We start from the raw sequence: 24,209 nt of genomic DNA, 5'->3' as shown, positions 1-24,209 counted from the left end.
TACATGAAGTATTGTGCAAAGATGCTGAACTGAGCAGTGATTACACATGTAAATATCTATCTTTACTGTCATCTTTAGGGTCGTTGATAGTTGGTTGCAAATAAAGTGTGCCAGTATTTTCCATTAAGTAAAATTTTTCCAAAACACAAAATATAATGTTCACAGTGGTCATTTTTCAGTGTGGGGTGGGCTCTGTGTGGTGGAGCAGCTTTGGCAGTGGCTTGTGAGTCTGCCTTTGAGCCCAGTTGTGAGCCTCTCCATAGCAGTGCAGTCACTGTACTAAAAATGTCACTGTGCTGTAACAAGCAAAGTCTGTAGATCAAGACTGAGTATAGAAAGATAATTTTGGGTCTCCTCTCCCCTTCCTGACAGCAATTTCAAAAAGACATGTCAAATAAACCAAACCAAACATAAAAAAGTGTTTCAGGACTTTTGAGTATTCAGGCTCTGGTGCACTACATTATAGCATTTGTAAAGTGAGCATCTCAATATCGAGTTTATGAGTGAAATTGTTCTAAAGCACTTGTACCAAAATATGAACTAGTTAGGAAAGTACTGAGGTGTTACCAAGTTAGAGGATATTTCACCTTGGGTGGTACCAAGGTAAAAGAGCAGGCTAAATTCTCTCTGAAATAACAAGGAAATGGTTTCTCTTACACACCTGCATGAGCCCATTATTTTACATTTGTGTTTTGTGAAGGGATTACTTGAAAGGTTGTTATAATGTTGCATGAAAAGGTATCAGGGTGCCGAAATATCAAAGCTGTGTCCAATCTCCCTTTCAAGCCATGCAATGGAAGTAGTGTCCGTGAAAGGTCAGCTGCATCCCTGAGACAACCAGATAATGGGAAGTCTTGTCCTGCTGCCACCGAGACAGAAGTCTGCACTTTGAACAAAAACTGCTACCACTATGACTACAATGTGACAGGTATTTGTGCTGTTAGGCTCTAGTGACAGCCTGGGACTATGCCTTGCTTCCATTCACCTTGCAGGACAGATCGTTCAGCTTTCTGTTCTTATCTGGAGGGAGCTGTGGAGCTTGTACTGAAAAGTGATTCAGGCTATTTGATCCAGATAAAATATTGTCACAACAACCCCATGCAACGCTACAGGCTTGGGGAAGGGTGGCTGGAAAGCTGCTTGGTGGAAAAAGACCTGGGGGTACTGGTTGACAGCCGGCTGAATATGAGCCAGCAGTGTGCCCAGGTGGCCAAGAAGGCCAATGGCATCCTGGTATGTATCAGAAATAGTGTGGCCAGCAGGAGTAGGGAAGTGATCGTGACCTCGAATACTGTGTTCAGTTTTGGGCCCTTCACTACAGGAAAGACATTGCATTGCTGGAACAGGTCCAGAGGAGAGCAAGGAAGCTGGTGAGGGGTCTGGAACACAAGTCTGATGAAGAGCAGCTGAGGGAACTGGGGTTGTTCAGCCTGGAGAAGAGGAGGCTGAGGGGAGACCTGATCGCGCTCTACAACTGCCTGACAGGAGGCTGTAGTGAGGTGGGGGTCAGCCTCTCCTCCCAGGTGACAGATGATAGGACGAGGAGCAATGGTCTGAAGTTGCACCAGGGCAGGTTTAGGTTAGACATTAGGAAGAATTTCTTCACAGAAAGGGTTGTCAGGCTCTGGAATGGGCTTCCCAGGGAGGTGGTCAAGTCCCCATCCCTGGAGGTATTTAAAAGAAGGATAGGTGAGGTGCTTAGGGCCATGGTTTAGTGGTGGGATGGCAGGGTTAGGTTAAAGGTTGGACTTGATGATTTTAAGGGTCTTTTCCAACCAAAGCGATTCTATGATTCCTGGAGGCTTTGCAGTTGGGGTGAAGTGTGCATGCTGTAACTGCAGGAAATTTAATTCTCCTGACATTTTGTGATTTGCTCAAAATCCATGCAGACAAAACCAAATATGCGCTTTTCGGGAAGGCATCATGGCACTGACTATTTGCAGTAAAAGCGACTGTTTCCGAAAATGTACAGCAGCTGGGCTCCATGAGCCTTTGTGAGTGTAAAAGTTGCTGGTGAGGATTATTTTAGGCCATCAGAATTAGAATTAGGTGGGAGATTGGATCATTATGAGTTTTATCTAAAATGTCTGCTACATTAACGAATTCCTTCTTTCCAGACTGGAGCACATGTCAGCTCAGCGAGAAGGCTGTCTGTGGTAACGGTATCAAAACACGGATGCTCGATTGTGTTCGCAGTGATGGCAAATCGGTTGACCTGAAGTACTGCGAAGAGGTGAGTGGGTACCTGCGAGTAAGGTCCCTTCTAATGGTGCTAATTAATGCCGAGCCAACTGAGCTATACAGCATGTAACCCATCTTCGCCAGATGTTCTGCAACACTATTCATGGATTGTTAAGTACCTCTGAAATGAACTGTGCCATCAACAGTGATTTTTATACAGTTTCCTTCGGTTACTTTTAAATGCCTCCATGAACGTATGCTAATTATTATGTCCTGAAGGAAATGACTTAGAAACAATAATTAATAAAGTAGAATAAAGGTAATAAATCTTAATCAGAACACTAATCATCATTCTAATTTGATACAATTTCTGCATGGAGCCTTGGACAGCTGCCAGTATCAATCATTTACTCAATGTGTTGGAAAATATTTCTCACGTGCCATTCCGCAGCTGGGCTGAATGCTAACTTCTTGTATCCAGCTGTGCAATGCAAAAGGTACCCAAGCTAGTGTGAAAAAATGTGCAGCGTGAATGCAATATTAAATAGGAGCATAGATGGAGAACTAACCACCAGGCAGGAGCCCTTAAATTTCAAAAGAGACATTTTGCAAATGTTCAAACTAACTTCAAGTTTGACAGCACTGATTTTCTGACATTTTGTGTGTTGGTCTTAATGTTTTCAATTGCATGGAAGCAGTAATGTGAAGGAAAATGGGAAGACAGCATAAGTGTTACATTAGGGGCAATCCTACATGTGTTTCTGATGGAAAGTAACTGAACTTGCTTCAGCTGCTATTCCCTGACCACCTTGACATCAGAAACAAAATCACTTGCAATAGGGAACTAAGGTGGAGTGGCCTCCACGGCAGCTTTGGTACCAACACCTTTTCTGTTGACCTTCCTGGCTAGTAGCTGCTCTTCATGACATGGCCACAGTCTCATCAGAAGCAGAGGGAGTCAGGAAGCTCATCGTGTACTTTGGACAGTAGTTTTGTAACAGCATATCTGACTTAGGCTTCTCCAACCCCCTCTAACATCCTGGATTCCTGAATCCATAAGTTTTTAGTAAAGACAGGAGGTGTCAGCTGAGGCTGGCGCCCTGCTTTTGTCCCATGTTCCTCCTTCACACATAGCTCTTGGGTATATAATCAAATCTAATAATTTGATCATTTATGTCTCAGGAAAAAACTCAGGATCTGGCTACCTACCAGCAAGTTTATGTGAAGTTAATAGAGGAATGCATTAATGCATTTTGTTGATGTTTTAATATGTTAAAAGAAAAAAATTTGGTGCTGGAGACTGCAATATTGATTAATTGATTAATATTGATTAATTCATTCCAAGACATGATATCAAATATGCATCCACATAAATATTTCAATAGAAAAAATATGGTTTATTAGATTTTAAGGGGAAATACATTTCTTTTACCATAAAGCCAAGAAATTGTTCCCATTGTTAACCAAAGATTTTGAGCAACATTTAGAACAAATTATTACAATTTACACTGAAATCTCATTGCAGAAAACCTCTGGAGCTTTCTTGCATTTTAAGAAATGAAAGTTTATTATTCAGAGAAGTAATTAGGACAAGATAATATCTCAAATCTACTTGCCGTAAATGACTGGCCAGCAGACATCACTGCAGTGGGGTCCTGGCTTTACCAGCAACCACTGCGATAGCGTCTTGTTTGCCCTTTTGATTTGCCAGACCATATAGAGATACATCTTCCTGTAGAAAGCTCTGATCCACTCCCCAGTCATGCTGTTAAGACTATTTGTTGAATTATGGATGTGTAAGCAGTGGTACAACAAGGTCAAATGCTGATCCAATAACCGTGAGGTGTAAAACCTATTAACCTGATTAACAAGAAAGCCAAGCTGTTCAGATCTTACCAGACCCTTCACTCTAAAAATGTGAAAGCTGACTCTGCGACCTTCCAGGTCATGAGAGGAGAGTATTCAAGAAATTATCAAAATGTGAATACATACCATGCACTTCTTACTAATTTAACAACACAGGTGATCCTTCGGGGTGTTTTTTTTCCTGTGTTTTTACATTATAAGGGCAGCGCAGAAAGATTAAGTGAAGTTCAGAATAAGATGCATGTGGTTAGAAAAGATGATGATAAGAGAAAGACGAAATAATTATGTGATGACTTAGCTAATGGAATTTCCCCTGGGCTATGATAAAATTTTATACTAGATGTGTGAATAAAACAAAAGTTTTGTTTAATTTATGTGTAGATACATTTACATTTATTTAGAATTATGACTCATTATTATATGCGAAGAAGAGAGATCAGAATCGCTAAACCTATCCTGATCCCTAAGAAATGAAGATGCCTGACTGCAATGTCTGAGTTCCTATATAATATGTGGTTCAAGAAACTAATAAAAGCCATACATAAAAAACCCCTTCACACTGTATTTTGACTATCACCATCTCCAGGTATGTTTCCTGCTGCATCCATATGATCTTGTGTTTGTTTCAGCCAATCAGCTAAAGATGCTAGCCAGTCATCCTGATTGCTGCCAGCATAAATCAATTTCTAGAACTTATTTCCAAGTCCTCGTTATGTTAACATAGTTCCCTTCAAACTCCCAGGGCACAATAATACTGGATTACTTGGTCTCTAACTCTACAAAATTAGCACATCACAAGAATTCTGCTTGTCTTTTCCTTGAATATTTGAAAATCAAATCACCTAAAGCAAGCTAGTCCTGGTCATATTCATATTTATGGCCTTATTTTTATTCATTTACCTTCAATTAAAGATCAGAAAAGCCTAGAAACCAGCAGTTTTGTTTGCATTAGAAAACAAAATTTTCTGTTTTATTGGCAAATAGTCTGCTTGTCAGATTACATGCGGTGCCAAACATTCCTATAGACAAATACAGACACTTTTTGTGGATCACGGGGTTTATAGAGTGTGCTGTTCTGGCAGCCTGCTGCCCCTGGTGTGTGTGGCCAGGAGTACAGGGTGCTCAGTGGTAGCTTGCAGTGTAACCCCTCCAGTACTTGCCATTCTTGGATCAGAAACCACAACTCATCCGGAACAGAGCCTCTTTCAGGTAAGGGAGCTACTGTGAACACTTTTTCAAATGGTTTCTAAGCTCTTCAAGGTGAACTGTGCTTCATCAGTTGAAGGAAGGAAAGGAATGAGAAAATAATACATGGTTAATATCAAATTGCCCCTCCCAGTTGTTCCTCAAATCTATTTCAGCAGCACTTCAGTATTTAAGACGTGCAAATGGCAGATCGCTGTGGGTAATCTGGCCTTCAGTTTTCCTCTTCACCTTTAATATCTCTCTTGGGCTTTTCCTTCTCTAGCTGCCAAAGTCCAGCTGAGAAGGCCAGTCTTGAAAGAGAGCAGTTGTGTTTCTATAATTGGCAGGAATCAATTCATCAGGCTTTAAAGCCTTTGCTCAGAAGATGTCACCCAAATATAGACTTCAAAGACGGTTCTCTAGTTCCCTAATTACCCAAATTCCAGATTATCCAAAGGTTTCAGGTGTTGCCTGTGTGTGATAGCTGGATAATCTGCACCACAGAGAAAAGCCAAGAACTCATTCTTTGATGTATAAAACAGAGCAGAGGTCTAAAACCTCATTTGTCTCAATAAATGGTACTGCAAATGCAAATTTAAGACTTTGTGAGTCTATCATGGCGAGACATTTCTAGTACTTGTGGTAGTTTATTTATGGAGGGCATGTTAATGTTGTGCCTAATTATTGCTCTATGCTTGCATTTAGTAGGAAATATTGTTTTTATTTCCTTTTTAAAGTCTTAACTGCTGGTTTTATGTCATTAACCTTTCCAGTCGTTAAAATTAATAGGTTTTGAAATGTCTAGTTTGCTTTTTTTTTTAAAAACTATGTGGGGATTTTATCTACTTAAAGACATCCACAGTCTCCTGGGATTCTGAAAGGCCTCAATGATGATCAGGGTCCACTGGTGAGGGCCAATGAAGAGGGCAGTCTTTTATGCTGGGAAGCCACAGATCTGTTCATATTGGCAGGATTGATTTTCTTTCATGTTTTATATCATGCACACTATAATTGACCTATCCTTTTAACTCATTCTGAAGCTATGCAGGCTGCAGGGATTATTATTGTCATGCTAATTTTTTGTCATCAGTTGTATTCCATCTTTCATCATATATTCTCCTGTGTGTTAGTGAGAATATCTCTTATCTTCCTTGGATGGGGAAAATATGGAGCATTGGAGTTTATAAGAACATAGAAATTGCTTTACAGGATCAAAGCAAAGGACCATGTAGCCACTGTGCCATCTACAAGCATGGCCGTAAAACTCTTCCTTCCCTGTGGGTTTTCCATCATTTGTTAGCGTTAGGCTGACTCCTGCCTGGAGAAGAGCTCAGAATATGTTTTTGGGAAAACATGTAAGTCTGGCTATTTTCTGTGTCCTCCAGCATTTTCAGCTTTTACTTTAGGGATGTTAGAGGATTCTGCTTTTTGTAAAGCTTTACAGAAAAACATGCAAAGCTGTGGTTTTTTTAGAACAAATCATTGTCAATGTTATGTCAATATTTTTGCATACAATAGAATGGATAGCATAATATATATAATAAACTTACACACCACATTAGGAAAAAAACAAGAGAGAGGCATAAGCAGATGCCTAAGGAAGAGTAAGGAGGACAGACATAAACAAGTTTCCATCTACTCCTCTCTCAGCTTCCACCTGTTTTCAGCTCTTGGTCTGCATTTGCCCGATGTGGTTTCTGTGTGTTTAAACTTTCAGTCTCTCTTGAACTCCTGTAAACCTTCAGCATCTGCAACGTCTTCTGACAAATGAACTGGCTATCCAATGCATGTTCATCCTCCTCCTCCTGTTATTTTTGAACCTGGCTCCTAGCATCGCTTGAATTCAGCTGTTAATAGCTGTTAGTAGTTCAGTATTTTTATATTCCTATTTCAAAATACTTTATTGATACTTCATAAATGACTTTGTCCTTTACCTATTGTATAAAGTAATACTGTAGAGCTGAAGCCCTCCCTTTATAGGTTCTAATTTAGAAAATAATTCGTGAAAATAGGATTTAAGCATGTATTTAAAAATCAGCATATGCATTAGGACTGTCTTGAGATTCTTAAATGTCCTAATTGCTTTACTTTTTATTTCCAAATGCATACCCTGCACCAATGACACAGACTGGGTGGTACATGCTGACCATTGAATATTTTCTTTTAGCTTGGCTTGGAGAAGACATGGCAAATGAATACATCCTGTGTGGTGGAATGTCCTGTGAACTGTCAGCTCTCTGACTGGTCCCCTTGGTCTGAGTGCTCTCAAACATGTGGCCTCACAGGTCAGTATGTACCTTGGCATATTTTAAAGACTGAGCTTTTATGTTTTTTTCTTTTATAAAAGTAATAATATCTCTTTTCACAGAACTAGAAACTGTAGCTACCTAGGGAGAGTGATTGGGATCTAAATTAGCCTTGTTCATGGAAACAGTATGCTTCAGTGAGACTGTACTCACTGAAGATAATGAGGATTTGGCCCAGAATAGTTTCCAACTCTGGGAAGAAAGTGAGATATGATGAATGATATATTGAGACAAAAATAAACACTGATATGAATATTTATTTTTCAGACAGTGAAGGGAGGAAGAAGAGGGAGGGATTTCCTCTTAAGTTTCATTAGTGGCGAGTTTAGAACAATTAAACTTGTAGAAAAGCACAATGATTAAAACCAACAAATTTACTCACCTCAGAGTTATGTATTTTTAAACACAGAACAAGGGCAGGGGGGACAAGTTACTTTCCCTGTGATCACATTAGTTCCTTTTTTCCAAAGTGTTGTTAACCACTATATAAGTTTTTTTAAATCAAAGCTATGTCAGAGAATGGATATCAAAGGCACATTCTGGTTATGGAGGAACTCTTGTTATTTATTTGCACTGATATGTCTCAGAATGAGGACCTGAAAGCACCATTGTGTCAGCAACTAAGGTATACAGCCCACTGAAAGAGAAGGGTAGAAGCCCATCTGTGAAGCCTCTTCCTTCTGTAATCATGTCTGGAACATGTCACTACAGATACTGGGTGGTTAGCAGTGTATGGAATCCAGTCTCAACTGCTGGGCTCAGAGTAAAAGGATATTGCATCTTTTTGTGTTCCTTTGGGAGTGCACCACAGGAGAAAGGTCTAGACAAAAACATCTGAAAGCTCTGGCCACCTCAGGATCCCAACAGAAATACCTAGGGATTTTTTTAATGATAACAGTTAATAATTTGATACTGTGGTATCTAATAATGTAATAACGTTTCAGTTCTTTGAGCTTCTCTCAAAGCATGACTTCTACATTCCAGTAATCTACACTTCTACATTCCAAATAATCTTTATAGAGTGAGAACTGAACTAACAGCTCTACTGAAGGCTTAAATATGTTGCCATATTTTTTCTTTACAAGCTTCTGTTTATATACAAGACCTGAACATTTGACCTGATATTTTCCTGAATGAGAATTATTGTTGCTGTGCTTTTTCAAAATGTGAAGGTGGGTCACTATCTGAAATCCCTGTGCTTTCCAAGTATAGGATTTATTGGTAGAAGTGAGAAAATTTATTTTAAATATTAATGTAAAACAGCTTTCAAATTTTCAGTGTTTTTAACAGATGGTGGCAACCTCACACGTAAGCCGTGAAGCTGTAATTTTCCTATTTGGCACAAAGTTGGAAGTAACTGCTGTTTTTCAATACGTAATGACCATCTCATAAACCCAGTGACCACAGAGCTGAACTGCTTTTGTGCACCCATGCAAATACCCATAAAGTTGAGGAAGAGTTCCGTCTGTAAGAATTCTGCTCATTGCTATTCTTTGGGTTTTTTCTCTAGTACTTTTCAAGAAAATCTTTTTTTCTCCTGTGACATCTCAGTTGGAGCAGCTGTGAATCCAAGAATGATGAGGCTCCACTTGGAAAACATGTCTCTAGTTAGCTGCAGTGAACACAGCAGATTGATATAGTTCAGCTGCTGCACCATGGCTTGTGTAGCTTACTCTCAGCAAAAGATTCGTGTCATGATCATTAGAGTGTTCAATACCAAATGCTTCAGATCGAAATGTGGAATTAAAGATGAATTGGTTTTGCCAGCTAACACTGGCTGTTATGTGGGTAAATCTATGTAATGCCTTAGTTTATTATAAGCCTCAGTATACAAGTTTAAATATATACAACTTATTTCAGACTTGGTTCATATATTTATGCAAACCACAGCTGTGTTGGTTTTTCTGGAAACCTTGGCAAGGTGCCAACTCTAAAGCAGCCACTTCACCACTACTTCTGGCAAATCAAAAATTTTTTGGTTATGTCACATGACCTCTCTGTAAGGAAGCATAATGGTCTAATGTCCACTGCAAGATGAAAGAAGCAAGAGTTGCCAAAAGGATAAAGATGTCTTCCTCTTTATCTTTATATAAGTATTTGAAATGTAACCTGTATCTCAGTCATGCTGGGTAGCATGCTACTCATGGTTGAAAAGAAGATTAATGTTGGATAAGCCTATTGTATTCTAATTTTCTTTGGGCCTGAGTGAAGAATCCTTCATCCTACAAAATCTGCATCTCATGTCATCCAGACAGACAGTAAGGGAAAGTTGCAAGCTGTTCCTGGTTGCTGGAATCAGACGATCGCGGGACACATGATTCTGTGTTAACTCGGGGAAGAGTAGAACATGTTGATCTCTTCTAGCAGCAAACTCCAGATGAAGAGCTGGAATCTCCACTGAAGTGCCACAAACATATTGTCACATTCAGAACGAGTAATTTTACCCAGGCTTCTGAACTAGGAAATTACTACTTTTCTTTGCTGTTACAGGAGCAATCTGAAATCTTAATCAAACATCCTCCTGCACTTCTTACAGTACAAGCAAATGATAGAATTTAAAGTGTCCGACTTGAAAAATATAAATCCATATAACAGATGCGAGCAAACAGATATGCTTTACAATCCAATTTGTCAGTTGTGGAAAAAATTACTTTATTCAACCACAACGCTTTTCACCAAAATAGAATCATCTTGAGGAATAAATCAGTCTAACCACTTTGTTGTTAGTTATATTGCTGTTTCTTATTTACAGGAAAAATGATCAGAAGGAGGACCATAAATCAGCCATTTCAGGGTGATGGGAGGCCTTGTCCTTCTCAGATGGAGCAATTCAAACCCTGTCCAGTAAAACCTTGTTATCGATGGCAATACGGTCAATGGTCTGCATGCAAAGTAGAGGTAAAAGCCATATGGGACTTTGAAGTTATGGAGCTTGTATATCTAGGCATATTTGTGATATGCTTAGATACCTGCTTCATAACGCTGTAAACAATTTGCCTCCACCTCTCTTGTACAAAAAACTAAAGATTTATTCTTAGAGTTCATTTTTGTCAACAGATACAACAATGTCCTACAGATATTCAGAGTATAAATGTAAACTGTGGTACCTGAGCAGCACCTTTGCTAATAAATGAAATCCTTCTGTTGTAAAAGAATATCTGTGGAAATATATTGGCATTTGAGAAGAGATCTCCACTTGAGATACTGCTGTGGTTGCAATTCAAAGGCGTAGTTAGCTCCATACTTTAAGAAACAGTGGTAGCAGCCAGCAGAATTTTTGGGTTGGTTTTTTTCTGTTGTTGTTTGTTTGTTTGTTTCAGAAGTAAAGAACAATGCCTCTTTTTTTCCCCCTACTGGTATAAATACGTAGTTAAGCAAAAAATAGTAGAGACAGAGTGACATGTAGCCATGTAGCTCAGATCTAGTCTTTTGGTGCTTTCTTCTGTCCAGCATCCATGTATGTCCTTCTTCCACAGGATGCTCAATGTGGAGAGGGAACACGAGTGAGGAACATTTCCTGTGTGGTTTTTGATGGATCCATTGAAGATGTTGGCAAAGTAATAGATGAGGAATTCTGTGGAGAAATAGAGCCTATTATAGATGGTAATAAAAAGATGATACTTGAGGAAACCTGCACTGTCCCTTGTCCAGGTAACAAAGATATTCAAATAAATGTTGCATTTCAAGATTGGTTGGGTGTCATTACAGTTATCAGTGTCTAACATTAGCCACAGGCAATTAAATCTTTTTCACATACTTTACTGATTGGATTCATCCATCAAATGACCAATAAAGTTACTTTCTGGTAGTGGCTTCATGACAATAAATCAATTAGGAAAAAATACCAGGTTTTGAATTTTATAAAAGACATGTCTCAGTCACAGGTGTACCTAAAAAGAATATATTTCTTCACAAAATCTTTTGAAATAAAACCTGTGTTTAACTCTGTAAGAAAGAGTGTTGGTTTGTAGCTAAATATTTGCTTTAAGTGCTTAGATCACCTAACAGCTTTATTAATAGTTTTTAACAGTGGCTAAGAATGTGATGCCTTTTACGGGTGTTTAAGGAAGCTAAGCTAGGGAGTCTTATTTTTATCTTGTTTAAAGGGGCTATTCCAAATGAAACTAATATTTTGATCTCTGAGAAAATGCAAGTGTTTCCAGCTGTTTAACTCGCTGGACGTGACATGCACCATCATTGTCCATGTAGATTGAATCCCAAGGAGCTGTTATAAATGATCAGGTCCATGACCCTCATACTGAGAAGGATTAAGAGCCTATAACAGCTGTTTAATTTTCAGTAAAACCACTCCAGATCATTTCAAACACTTATTTGTAGAATTTGAAGTATATTGCTGTTGTTCAGTGATGTATCTTCAGAAGTAGTGATTAAGTCCTTCAGTTCTAATGTAGCTATCATTCCATACCAGTACTGTTTTTGTTCTCTTGCAACTCTCCTTTTTCTTAGAATTTTTTTCCAGTCCAGTTCAGGTTAGACTGAAGGTAAATTTGCCTCAGTAAATAGAAAATAATCAAAACCACAGAGACTTCTATCACTGCTTCGTGCACAGAATTCAAATTTCATGATTTTCACATATTTTCACTTATTTAATGAAAATCAGAAGAATAAAAAGCTTGTAGTTATGTTTTCTTGTTAGTCAAATTTATTAAAAAAATATAGCTGCTTACTGCTCGCTTTTGAAATTTTGCTGAGCAGGAACCTGTTCTTCAACGATCTCCCATTTAGCCAGCGAGAATAACTGCCCTGTGGGGATGTGCTAATGATACACTCCAACTAATGTTTCCAAAAATCACTACTTGTTTTCCTATTATGTATACATCAGTTCTTCAATTATTCATTTCTTCGCATGCTTTCCTAATGTTGGCAAATAAAATTCTTTCATTAATCAGGCATCTGGTCAACACAGTACTGATTATATCTGTCATCAGGATAATGCAAGGTAGCATGAATTTTTAATAGCTCTTTCACTGAAATAATGAGAACTAAGAGGTTTATTTATGAGTCTGTGCACAGTCTAGTCTCATTTCCTACTGCATTTTTAACAAAATGGTCTCTTTGTGTTGTGCCTCAGATCTTCCTTAAATGTTCTTTAGCCGATCATGCTAATTAGTGTCATTAGTATACTTTTATTTTTCAGTTTTACACTATAGCATTCTACAAATCTCTATTATCCTAACATGAAATAGTCAGAGCAGACATTTTAATCACCTTCCCATTCCCCTTTCTTGCAAAGAATGTTCCAGCAGTTGCTTCTACCGTCTGTTTAGAGGAATTCTGTGTGAGGATAAGCAACAATTAATCTTTTTAAAAATAGACAATGTTTTCTCTTTCTAAGGTCGAAGAAGAACTGTGAACAAGATATACAAATTTAGCATAAGGCATACAGTGCACAATACCCTAACATTTACAGAAATGCAGACATAGGGTGGAATGTTGCTCAGAAATTCTAAATGAGAGTGACCTTATGGGAACGCTACAGGAAACTACCCTGCTTTAGAACAAATAGGCTTTTGTATTATCTTTTTATTACTGTTTTCTACTGCACAGATATTCAGGCAGTGTCAAAATATTATCTTCTTTTAAGTATAAGTCATGTTTAAAAAGAGGAAGGAAATGAACTATAAAGAAAGAAAATTAAGCAACCAGATTTGGACATTTTTTTCTAAGTTATATTCAGTGTGAAAAACTCTTCACATGTGATGATCGTTCATCTTATAAAATTGCTACTTGACAGGGGACTGTTACTTGAGAGAGTGGTCAGAATGGAGCCTTTGTCAGCTAACCTGTGTTAACGGTGAGGATCTTGGCTTTGGAGGGATACAAGTCCGATCTCGGGCAGTGATCATTCAGGAATTAGAAAATCAACATCTCTGTCCAGAACAGGCTTTGGAAACAAGACCATGCAATGGTAAGCACCAAAACACACATACGGCCATTTCCTGTAAGAAAAAAATACAGGAAAAAAATAGTTTTGTTTTCTTTCTATTCATGGTATCAAATTTAGGCAAATACAGATTTGATAGATATAGAAATGCACTTAAATTTTTGTTTTCCAGATATCAACTCTAAACAGAAAAACTTTCAAATGCTAACTATCATATCTTACCACTTTAAACACAATTCTTGGAGAATTGATGATCCTTCTTTAATAATGAAATTTCTTTTTATGATATGGGAAGAAATAGTTGCTTTATCTGCTTGATAACATTAATAAAAAGAAATCTTTACATTTTGATACTTAACCAAATTTAGATTTCTCTCTAGCCATTGAATTTTTGTTAATCACATGACAATGACATTAAAAAGTCTCAGTCGTGCTTACTGCTGGTACTGGACAAAGTATCTAAGAAAAGTAATTTCCTATACAGTCATTTCTTGTCCATTTAGAGGCCAGACAGATCAAGCAAAAAGAAATTTTCTATTCATAAGGGGGCTAAGCTGCAGAAGGACTTCATGATTTATCCCAGGCCATATGAAAAGTGCACAGCAGTGCTGAGAAATGAAGCCAGACGCAGCCGAGGCCACTTCACCAAGCACTCAAGCGTTGGCTGAAGCTCAGTGTTACCAGCAAAGGAACTGGACTCCTAAATGAGTTTTGTGCAACAGATGGGCCACAACCATTATGAAGTTATTGGAAACATCTGTTTTGCCCATTAACTTACTCCACGAGCAGCGTGTGCAACCATTATAGTTAGTGTCCAGGACACATCTGCTCTATTCTGTATGTATCCAGTATGTGCAGGAGACCCTGGGGCCTCCATGTGTGCAGTGCACCCTTCTAAGTTGCTGGGTGAAGGACGAAGGCATCTACTTAGCCATAAAAGCAGTTAAACATAATAAGTATGGTCTACTGATGAGTGTGGGTGCTGCCAGTGGTAGCCTAAAATCTTGTCATCAGATTTCTTCACATTCAGTGAATGTTCTCCATGCAGATGGCCAGTGCTATGAATACAAGTGGATGGCTAGCCCGTGGAAGGGATCTTCTCGAACCGTGTGGTGCCAAAGGTCAGATGGTTTGAACGTCACAGGTAACTACTCTTTTTATATACACACAGAAGCCTGGAAAACAGGTGGATAATGTCTTTTCCCAACAAATGGATTTTTTTTTTTGAAGACTTTGCTAAAAACAGTTGTTCCTGATGTCTGAATCAATGTGCTGTTGTCTTAAATCATTATAGTTTTGCATACTAAAGACGTCATTTCTTTTCCAGAATTACACTGCATGTAATGCTAAAAGTAAATATAAACATTAGCTTCTGTACTGGACCTGGAATGTTTTATGTTGTGTATTTTTTTTTTGCAGAGACATCTTTACACCTCTAAATTTAGGGTTTCATATTTCAAGCCCTACAACAAATAGAACTTCTATGTATTAAAGTTCATTTCAGTGCCTATACAGAGGCAGAGAGATGCAAAGCTTGATAATAGCATGCATATATCATAGATCTCCTTAAAATTACAAAATATCAAATTTTAATGTGCTAATATAAGTTTATTTCTTTACCTCAGTGAGTCTCCTTCCCTGGAGATATTCAAAGCCCGCCTGGATGAAGTCCTGTGTAACATGCTCTAGGTGAACCTGCTTTAGCAGGAGAGTTGGACTAGATAATCTCCCGAGGTCCCTTCCAACCCTTGCCATTCTGTGATTCTGTGAAACCTATAGTAGGATACTTCAGTGGACAGCTATGGGATGTAGTTACTTTTTGTGCAAACCAAACCACAAAACACTGTGAATTAAGAATGACTGAGGTTTCTGAATTGAAGAAAATCTTCATATATCTATATCTATTTATATGAATTTATTTATCAGAACTGGGGATTCATTTAAGCTAAGAGTTATGCTTTTGTCGTTTAAATAATTTTTATATCAGGCCAGGGGATAGTAAAAGAATCCCAGAGATTGTGAACACATCCTTAATGCCAGCCACTATCAGGTCAGTCACAGGAGGGGAGCTCTAATTCATGGACTTCCAATACAATACTTCCTGATGATGGAATCCATCACTACTGTCTGTATTAACAGTAGAAATAACATATCTGTATTATTTTTACAAGGCTTTGAAATAATGCATAATAGCCCAAAGTCTCTTTTGCAAGTGTCACCTTGTGCTGTAAGAATATTAAAATGCATCACCTTCACAATGAATGCAACAGGGCATTATTTATGCACCTTGATTGCTTCCTGACTAGCTAAGATGCTTGTATGGTAAGTAAAAATCTAAGTAAGAATTCTTATTGAGATTAATATATGATACTATCTTTTAAAGGTCCTACAGGATTTCAAAATAAATAGTGTCTTGGTGATTATGTCTCTGAGATCTTAAAATCAGAATATATTCATAAATCTCAGTCAGCCACATAAAAATAATAGTTTGTTCTGATGTGACTGAATACAGCCATGTGATAAATTCTAGGAAAGACACATGTCTGAGTAAGTGTTGGCAGATTTTTCATGACGGGACCTCCTCCGCAGGCTAACCTCAGACCTGTACTGTACCTTTTTTTTCGAAGTTTGTTTGTACATGTTTTTTAAAGCTGTGGTAACTTTCTGATTTGAAATGAAGACTAGTGGAAAATTCCAGACAATGTAATCACCAGTTTCTGTGCAATGCAAACCTATATTTTTTTTATATGTTCCTGTCAGTTTTCAAACAGAGCACTTAAATATAATGTTCTGCAAGAACTTCTCTGCATGAAGTATAGTCGTAAACCAGATTGTAATTTACATTTGAACTTTTTTTGGAAGTGGTTTGTATAAACTACAGTATTTAAGAGCTCAAACTGATAGACGCACATACACGATTGATTTAAATGGAGATTACCTATTTTGATCTAGAATCAACCTGTATCTCCAATTACTGTAGTTTTTGCTGCCTTATTGCTGTACATTTGGCTCTAACATAGTGTGTTTTAATTCAGACATTATCAATTTTTCATTATGAGTTCTGATGGTATTTTAAGGCCTTTATTTACTTACTTGCATAATAGTATTGTGCTGAATAGTTCTTTTTTACTTGAAGGTGTTGTTTCCCATGGGCGATGAGGCAACTCTTTCCTTCTGCAGCTTCCTTGGATGACTGATATTTTATTACATAGATTCCCACAGGCATGTGACTTGTATGCTAGGATGTACGATTTTCCTTTTTGGGGGTGGGTAAAATTTATGGCAACCAGCAAGGTTTTCTTTGTTCTTCATCAGCCATCCCGTTAACACTTGGATCTACATAACCACATCTAACTGCATCTGCTATGGTCGTGACCAACCTCAGTTATCAGGATTTCATCATCATTTCACACCTGTATCAAAATGTTACTAATTTGGGAGATTCAAGATAAGTTGTCCTATAGCAGTATAATTTTAGACTACATGATACATATCCCTCTTCTGTAAGCTAGAAGGAAACCCCAGTAAATTCAAACTGATTTTAAATTTTAAAGTAATTCTGGCTGAAATGATAGTGAAAGCCTGATTGTGTGTATTGGTCCATAACAGTAACTGCACTGTACATAAAGCTATAGAAATGAGGACTGTATAAAAAAGGAAAAAGACTGAAACCCACTATATCATCAGTGTCATAGCATTCAGTACACGCTTTACTGATAATACTTATTTCCATCCGAAAAATCTGTCTTAGACTAGCATGAAGTGTGGCTTCATAAGAGGCAAAGCTATAGCATGTGTAAAAGTGACTACTGAGGAGTAGCAGAAAACAGGCATCCATTCATAAACTGGATGAGTAGTTTGTTTTCAGTTTAACAGGCAAAGATATCAATCAAAAATAGGCTTTTATTTTCTTTGTGGCCACAGTTTTAATACATGAGCCATAAGCAGGGCCCTAGACAAACAAAATCTCTTCCCTCAAGCACAATAAAACATTTTAACTTTTTTGAGCAATCCACCGAAGAAACAAAGGGAAAAACAAAAGGTTTACTTGCCAGATATTAGTTCTCTGAAATGCGCATGAATGCAAATACATGTGCTGTACCCTTACTCTGCCTGTAAGAAAATGCTTGATACCAATTACCCTTCCCCTTGGAATAAGAGAATGACTCTTAAATTCAAATTACCAATAAAATTGTAATCCATGACATACTGCAGCAAGTAATGACATCAGTAATTTCATCAGTGGTGAGGTATTACCATGTCAAAATATGGTTTTCTATCCTACAGGGGGCTGTTTAGTGATGCGCCAACCAGATGCTGACAGGTCATGTAACCCACCGTGCAGCCAACCCCATGCTTACTGCAGTGAGGTATGTGCTACTGCATTGGAGCATAAAACACCCCCGTGAGGGCTTCCCACACATCTCTCTGCATTACAAAGATTATGGCAGCAAAAAGGTTTTTTTCAGAGATTTTGCTAATCATTAATTTGTTAAAATCAACCTCAGACCATTTTCTACCTTTCAATTAAATGTTGAATGAACTCTGTTGATTTGGTACAAACCTGAATAAAAATATATGAAGAGGTACCCCCCAGGCTAGCACTCATCAAAAGAGTCTTCTCTTCCAATCGTCCATGTTGTTATGCTTTATGGCTCACAGAAAACTGTGTTTTTCTGCTACACAGTGTAAAACACTTGTTCCCTACAGACTAGAACGTGCAGTTGTGAAGATGGATACACTGAAGTTATGTCCTCCGATGGCACACTTGAACAGTGCACTCTCATCCCAGTGGTGGTGATCCCCACCATGGAGGACAAAAAGGGAGATGTGAAAACCAGTCGAGCTGTGAACCCTACCCAGCCCTCCAGTAACCAGTCAGGACGAGGAAGGACCTGGTTTCTACAGCCTTTTGGGCCAGGTGAAGTCATGCAATGAGCAGTTCTTAATGCTAAGTACTGCTGCAGGGTCTGGCATTTACATTTTTGTGATGCCAAGGAAGAAAAGAAAAACACTTAAATGTTCATTTAAGAAGACAGGGATCTTCCCTAACTGAAAACAGAGGAAGAGACATAAGTAAACTCCAATCCTCAGCTACTCCATCAATATATTTAATGAAATCCTGTATTGCAGAAGATTTCCTTTTAATGCCTTCTAGCTGTTAAAATTCACAGAAGCTATTTGAAACGTGACTTTAGAAGGGAGTTGGCTGCAAAGGTGTGAGCCAGGATATTAGATTATGCGGTCTCAACCAATAATGCTGTTGACAGAGGAGTGAAAAGGTAGCACTGAAGACTGCAAAGGGTAAGGGCTGCTTAAAATTTGCAGCCGTAGCATAAATTGTAGGACAATAATCAGTATAGGTATGCTAATGCTCTTCTGCCATATCCATATTTAAACTAATTCATGTTAGGCAAGAGCTAACGATATTATTTTTATTTAGCATAGACATTCTTTAAGTCTCTATAGGCAATGTTAGCTTTTATGATGGACCATGTTCTTTACAGCTGAGCAAGGACTTACATGAAAGAGTGGCAAGAAATATAAAAGCCCATCAAAAATACTTTATAAAGTCGATCATGTAATCAGATTTCAGTAAGTATTTCCTGGTATTATTAAACATTGAGATAAATAAAACTTTAATTAACCAAATACTTCCACATAAAGAGATATGATGGTTGTCCAAAATGTTAATTATATAAAGAGAGCAATTGGTTATCTTAAGTGTCTTTTAAATCACAGAGCTAAATATTCTAACACACTTGTGTCTTAGGGTATTCATTTCTTTCTAAAACTTTTATGAATGTTTTTAATCTGAGAATTGAAAACAGCATCGTTACATGCATAATCCGTAAAATGCTGCAAAATGAGAAATACAGCAATATTTCTAATAAGTAGGTTAAAATATGTTCGTGTTAGAAATACTTATGTTAGTTCCCATTAGCCCTACTAGTATTTGCTGTTATTTGTACTGTGATACTATATTTGATACCTGCAATAAAATGGTTTTTACTCCAATTAGTTAATACTTTAATCCACAATAAAAAAAAAAAAAAAAAAAAAAAGAAAGAAATTTAAGCTTTTCTGGTCCTCCTTTAAAAAATAGCATTTTACCAAATATGTTATCTTTTACTCATTCTAGGTCATTCCACCTGAAAATGCCAGAGGGTGGGTTGTAGCAGCCAGAGAGTGTCAACAATAAGCAAACGTTAGACAGTCGCCTTCAACTGTTTAGGAATGTGGATGCTCGTGTGAGCTCAGACATGGTTTTTGGAGCAGGGAACAGTGGAGGGATTTCATTAAAACTTTCCAATTTTCCAGTAATTCAAGTTAGGAAGGAAGCATAGCTCAGCTCCAATAAAAACAACAGTATTCAATAGAATTAATACTTTATCCAGTGAAGGTGTGAGCAAATGCGGAAGACAGCGAACATGTTGCACTTCAGATGAGATTTATGCTTGATTGTTTTAATTCCAGGATTTGGGTATCTATTGGAAAGGTTTTGATTTACTCTAGCATGATTACTCCTTTCCTCACAGTTTCTAGGTCTAGGTTTAAAATAATTCTTTCACTGTCTTCAACAAACTATATTGCAGTTCCAGAAAGGAACCATCCTCTTCAAGTGTCTGTGCTGATCTATTACCCAAAACAGATGAGTTTGAGATGCCAATTTGCCTTGTATACTTTGAAATAATCTGTCCAGGGGGAATTCAGAAAGCCTGAGTTAGATGCCTGTAGTTGCATAATAGGAATGACCTTATTAACAAAGTTCCCCACTTTAACAAAAATAAATAAATCCATACACAAGGTAATGCCTGTCTTTTTTTTCAAGAAGATAATACTATTTTAAAACAAGCAAACCCAAAACCACCCAAACCCCCTTACATTTACCAATGGAAATGAGCCAAGGAGAGAAGAAAAAATCTATTTAAGCAGTACTGAAGTCTGAATTCTTCTCATTCGTATTATCATATCATTGGATATGTCAGGTCAAATCTACTGTTCTATTAATCTTTAATGGATCAGTTATTTCAGTTATATCAGTTATTATCAGTTATAATGTTTCATTAGGTTGATTAATGTAATGAAGCTAAAATATTTTTATACTGATTAGTCTTGAACAAGTTGTCCACATGACCTCAAAGGCTTTGCATTGCTAGAGAACAGAAAGCCTGAACATAACTGCACAGCACTGCTACTGTGAATCTGAACAAAGTCACTCTGACTAATTTGTGTTATTATTACGTTGTAGAAACATAAACTGCATTGATAATGCCTTTTTGTTCTACGGAAGTATCAGGATGCAATAATTATTTAATCAGAAAAAATTTAGCTGTGTTTGCTTACATTGAAAATATGCACAGTTTCATGAAATAAAAATTTTGCCCTTTGTAAATTAAATAATTCAGCTTTTTAATGAAATTTTCATTGTCAAAGAGGTGCAACAAGGCTAGCTAACCTCCTGTAAAAGAATGTTTTCAAAAATCCATTTAAAAAATTTCAAAATTAGTCAATAAAAGTAATGCGTCAGGCAACATGTACTGACCTGGGGTTGTGATGTACTCATTTGAGGTTCAGAGCAAAACCCCACAGACAGAGGAAGTCACACCCTTTCTTCCCTCATTTTCTTGGGATAAGTGAGTGCGTCTAGGATCAAGGCAAGCAGGAGAGTGGGACGTTATACCTCAGCCTGCAGGTACATCGTGTCCAAAACACATGCTGCAAGGGCTGTGGATGGGTACAGTCCTTATTAACAACAGACAGTGGTTCTATTTATGAGCATGGGATGTCTTTTTTGGTGTATTTTTGCTTGTTCTGTGAGGGGAAGTTGTTTTATAAAAACAAAACTTGATTTTAGTTGAGGAAGAAACTGAAAAATTATTACTTTATGCAGTAGTGAAAGTTGTGTATGTGCAGTTGAGGTATGGAGGAGGTAAAACATGCTAGAGGTATTTAAAAACATAAAATTAAATAGCAACAAGAATGAAAATAACAAGCAGATTGATTTACCAGAGCTAGAATGGAAAATGATGCATACAGCATAAATGAGTCCTAGGCTGCCCTGCTGCCCTGTGATCACGCTGAAGGACTGCCCACCACCAGCAAGCCCAGGAGCTGGGTTTCTGGGGGTCTCACTTGCTGCCTCTGCCCACATCTCAGCTCCGTTCAGGTTATCCAGACTTCAGCTGAAAAGCAAAACACAAGTGCACAGAGAAGCTATTGCTCAGTTGAATAATAGTATTTACTCTTATTAAGCTGTAATTGCTAGTGAAGACATTTATTTTGGATTATAACAGTGTTTCTATACTATATCAGAACTAATAATTCAACAAGACTAACTCAAATACTACTGACTAACATTCATTCCTTTTAGATGGGAGGCTGAAGACCTGGGTTTATGGTGTAGCTGCTGGTGCATTTGTTTTACTCATCTTTATTGTTTCTATGATCTATCTAGCCTGGTGAGTTCTTTAATTATTTACAAACAAGCAGTCCCAAACAGACTGTAATGCAAGGGTTTACAAATGCTGCTGTAGAAACTGCAGGCTCTTCTGTGAACTGCAGTGTTTAATTTTCCATGTCCTTTTGTCCAAGCTCAAGTTAGTGGACTCTGGTTGTAGTCTAGATGATAGATAAACACATGCTCTTCTGAGGTTAGAAGAACTTCTTACAAATATGGGGTAGCTTAGCGTATAGTTTATTTTTGCTCACTTTATCTCTGTTAAGAATGTACCGTGTCCATGATAATGTCATTGCATCTGTATCACAAAATGCAGAGAGAAATAGCAAGAAGGAAATTTAGTAATCAGGCAAGTCAGATTTGATATTTGGCAGGATATGGAGATACACAACCAAAAAAAATCTGGAAATTTCTCATGTGTTTTTCATATGCAAAATAATATTTTGTTGAAAAAGCTTAGTACATGTGAAAGCAAGCACAGATTTTTTTTTGCAAGAACAAGTCACCTTTAGGAATGCTATCCCTGAAGTTTTCTAGGTCCTGATTGGAATTTCTGATCCAAATGACTGCATAGGTGGAATGTGAGGGAAGTGTGGTCGTACACATCAGGCTCTTGGCTGTACTGCATTAGTAGGAATTTAGGGGGGCTTCTGGATTTGTTTTGGTTTTGGTAAACCTTTCCCAAAAACTCACTTCTGTCTAAGTATCTTCACATACTTCAGACTGGAATCTGTGGCCACTGCAAGCCACTGTAAAAACTGATTTGGTAACAAAGATTTAGATTTGGGCAGCATAAGTGACAGCCAAGATAAGATTTTGGACGAGACTGAGGATGCACAGGCCTGATTTAAAGAACTGCTTATATTACACTCTAAAAGAAGACAAGTACTAAAGCATGCATAAACATGCATTTTCCTTTGGCTTTTTAAAATTTTTAAAACTATATCAAATGGATTGGAAATACTGCTGGATTAAAATCTAATTCAAGGCTAGACAGGGAACGGTTATGGCTGAGAATGATATTCCTGCTATTTATGGTTTGATTATAACATCTAGAATTAACTGCAGTCATTCCAGCAAGTATAACGAGATAAAAACTAATCAAAAGAGGGAACTTTCCTGTGGAAACCCTTGATGTGTCAAGAGAGGTTAAGATTTGAGTCATATAATTTAAAAGAACCTGATTGCAGCTTTGATACATGACCAAATACTGCACTGCAGGCGCTGGGTTCTTCTGAAAACTGTCTGATCTTGTAGGATTACCTGCCAAGGATTTCATCAAGTCTCATCAGTGCCGTAACAGCCTGTTTCTGAACAACTGAACTTTGAATTAGATGTTGCTTTGGGTTGATAAAGAGATAATTACTGATCCAAGTGAAGGTTTTAGGCTTATAGCTTTTACAAATGAACAACCAAATGCATTATCTTGAAACAACACGCTCATCTTTCATTTAAGACTGAAATCCATCTTTGCTGTGTTATTAGTTTCTTGTGCTATTTACAGATCATCTTATTGTTTCAGCAAAAAGCCAAAGAAGCCCCAGAGAAGGCAGAACAACCGACTGAAACCTTTAACCTTGGCTTATGATGGAGATGCAGATATGTAAAATTTAACTTCTCATGGTGACGAATGGAGTCTAAATTAATGGATTGAAATCAGAAGGTATCCAAAGCCACAGGGATTTTCTATGGAGTGGATTGTGTTTTGACTTTTTCTTTTTTGTAACTGCACCATAGATAAAGAAGGATGGATTTCATAATGCCTATGAATATTCAAGGTATTATTGCTGTACTTCAGACCATCAGCACTGAGAAGTCTGGCAGAATCACGTTAATAGACCCTGCAGTTGGAGATTTGTGGTCTTTCCTCAATCTTACAAACTATAAGCACCACTTCTGTCTCCAGAATACTGTAGCTGACATAATATTAACAGCTGGAAGCCCCTGCAACATTAACCAAGTATAATCAGTACGCATGAAGAGTTTGTACCAAGCTGTCTATGACTCTTTATATTCAAGCATAACGTATATACTCAGTTGAACCATATGTATTACGCTATCAGATTATAAACTTGTTAAAGAGCATTTTAGTGCTTAGTACAATATTAACGTTTAACTGGGATTAACCCACTGAGCAAGTTCAACAGTTTGCCAGTTGATGATAACTTGTGTTAACCTGCATTTCAGAGGGCAATGACTCACTTGCAAAATTCTGTCTTGTTATCACTCCAAAGTGTAAAGGCCTCGTACATACATCCAGGAAGGAGGCATTCTCAGATTCAGTATTTTCTAGCGGTTGCTGTCT

General features: G+C 37.7%; 1 protein-coding gene across 1 annotated transcript in view; it reads left to right on the top strand.

The window, feature by feature from the left end:
* The window catches only part of THSD7A (thrombospondin type 1 domain containing 7A), a 197,281-nt gene extending 173,770 nt beyond the window's left edge, over positions 1 to 23,511 (top strand). Inside the window, exons 19-29 of the mRNA XM_035897219.1 lie at positions 787 to 928; positions 2,118 to 2,233; positions 7,400 to 7,517; positions 10,291 to 10,436; positions 11,015 to 11,189; positions 13,294 to 13,467; positions 14,492 to 14,587; positions 17,731 to 17,813; positions 18,154 to 18,364; positions 21,818 to 21,905; positions 23,427 to 23,511. Coding sequence (XP_035753112.1) covers positions 787 to 928; positions 2,118 to 2,233; positions 7,400 to 7,517; positions 10,291 to 10,436; positions 11,015 to 11,189; positions 13,294 to 13,467; positions 14,492 to 14,587; positions 17,731 to 17,813; positions 18,154 to 18,364; positions 21,818 to 21,905; positions 23,427 to 23,511 — 1,434 coding nt within the window. The remainder of the gene's footprint in view (positions 1 to 786; positions 929 to 2,117; positions 2,234 to 7,399; positions 7,518 to 10,290; positions 10,437 to 11,014; positions 11,190 to 13,293; positions 13,468 to 14,491; positions 14,588 to 17,730; positions 17,814 to 18,153; positions 18,365 to 21,817; positions 21,906 to 23,426) is intronic.
* Positions 23,512 to 24,209: the final 698 nt, after the last annotated feature.

The sequence above is a fragment of the Egretta garzetta genome, unplaced genomic scaffold (genome assembly GCF_000687185.1).
Source record: "Egretta garzetta isolate BGI_Z169 unplaced genomic scaffold, ASM68718v1 scaffold30, whole genome shotgun sequence".
NCBI lineage: Eukaryota > Metazoa > Chordata > Aves > Pelecaniformes > Ardeidae > Egretta > Egretta garzetta.
Note: the sequence above shows the minus strand (reverse complement) of the source record. Positions and strands in the feature narration are given on the sequence as shown.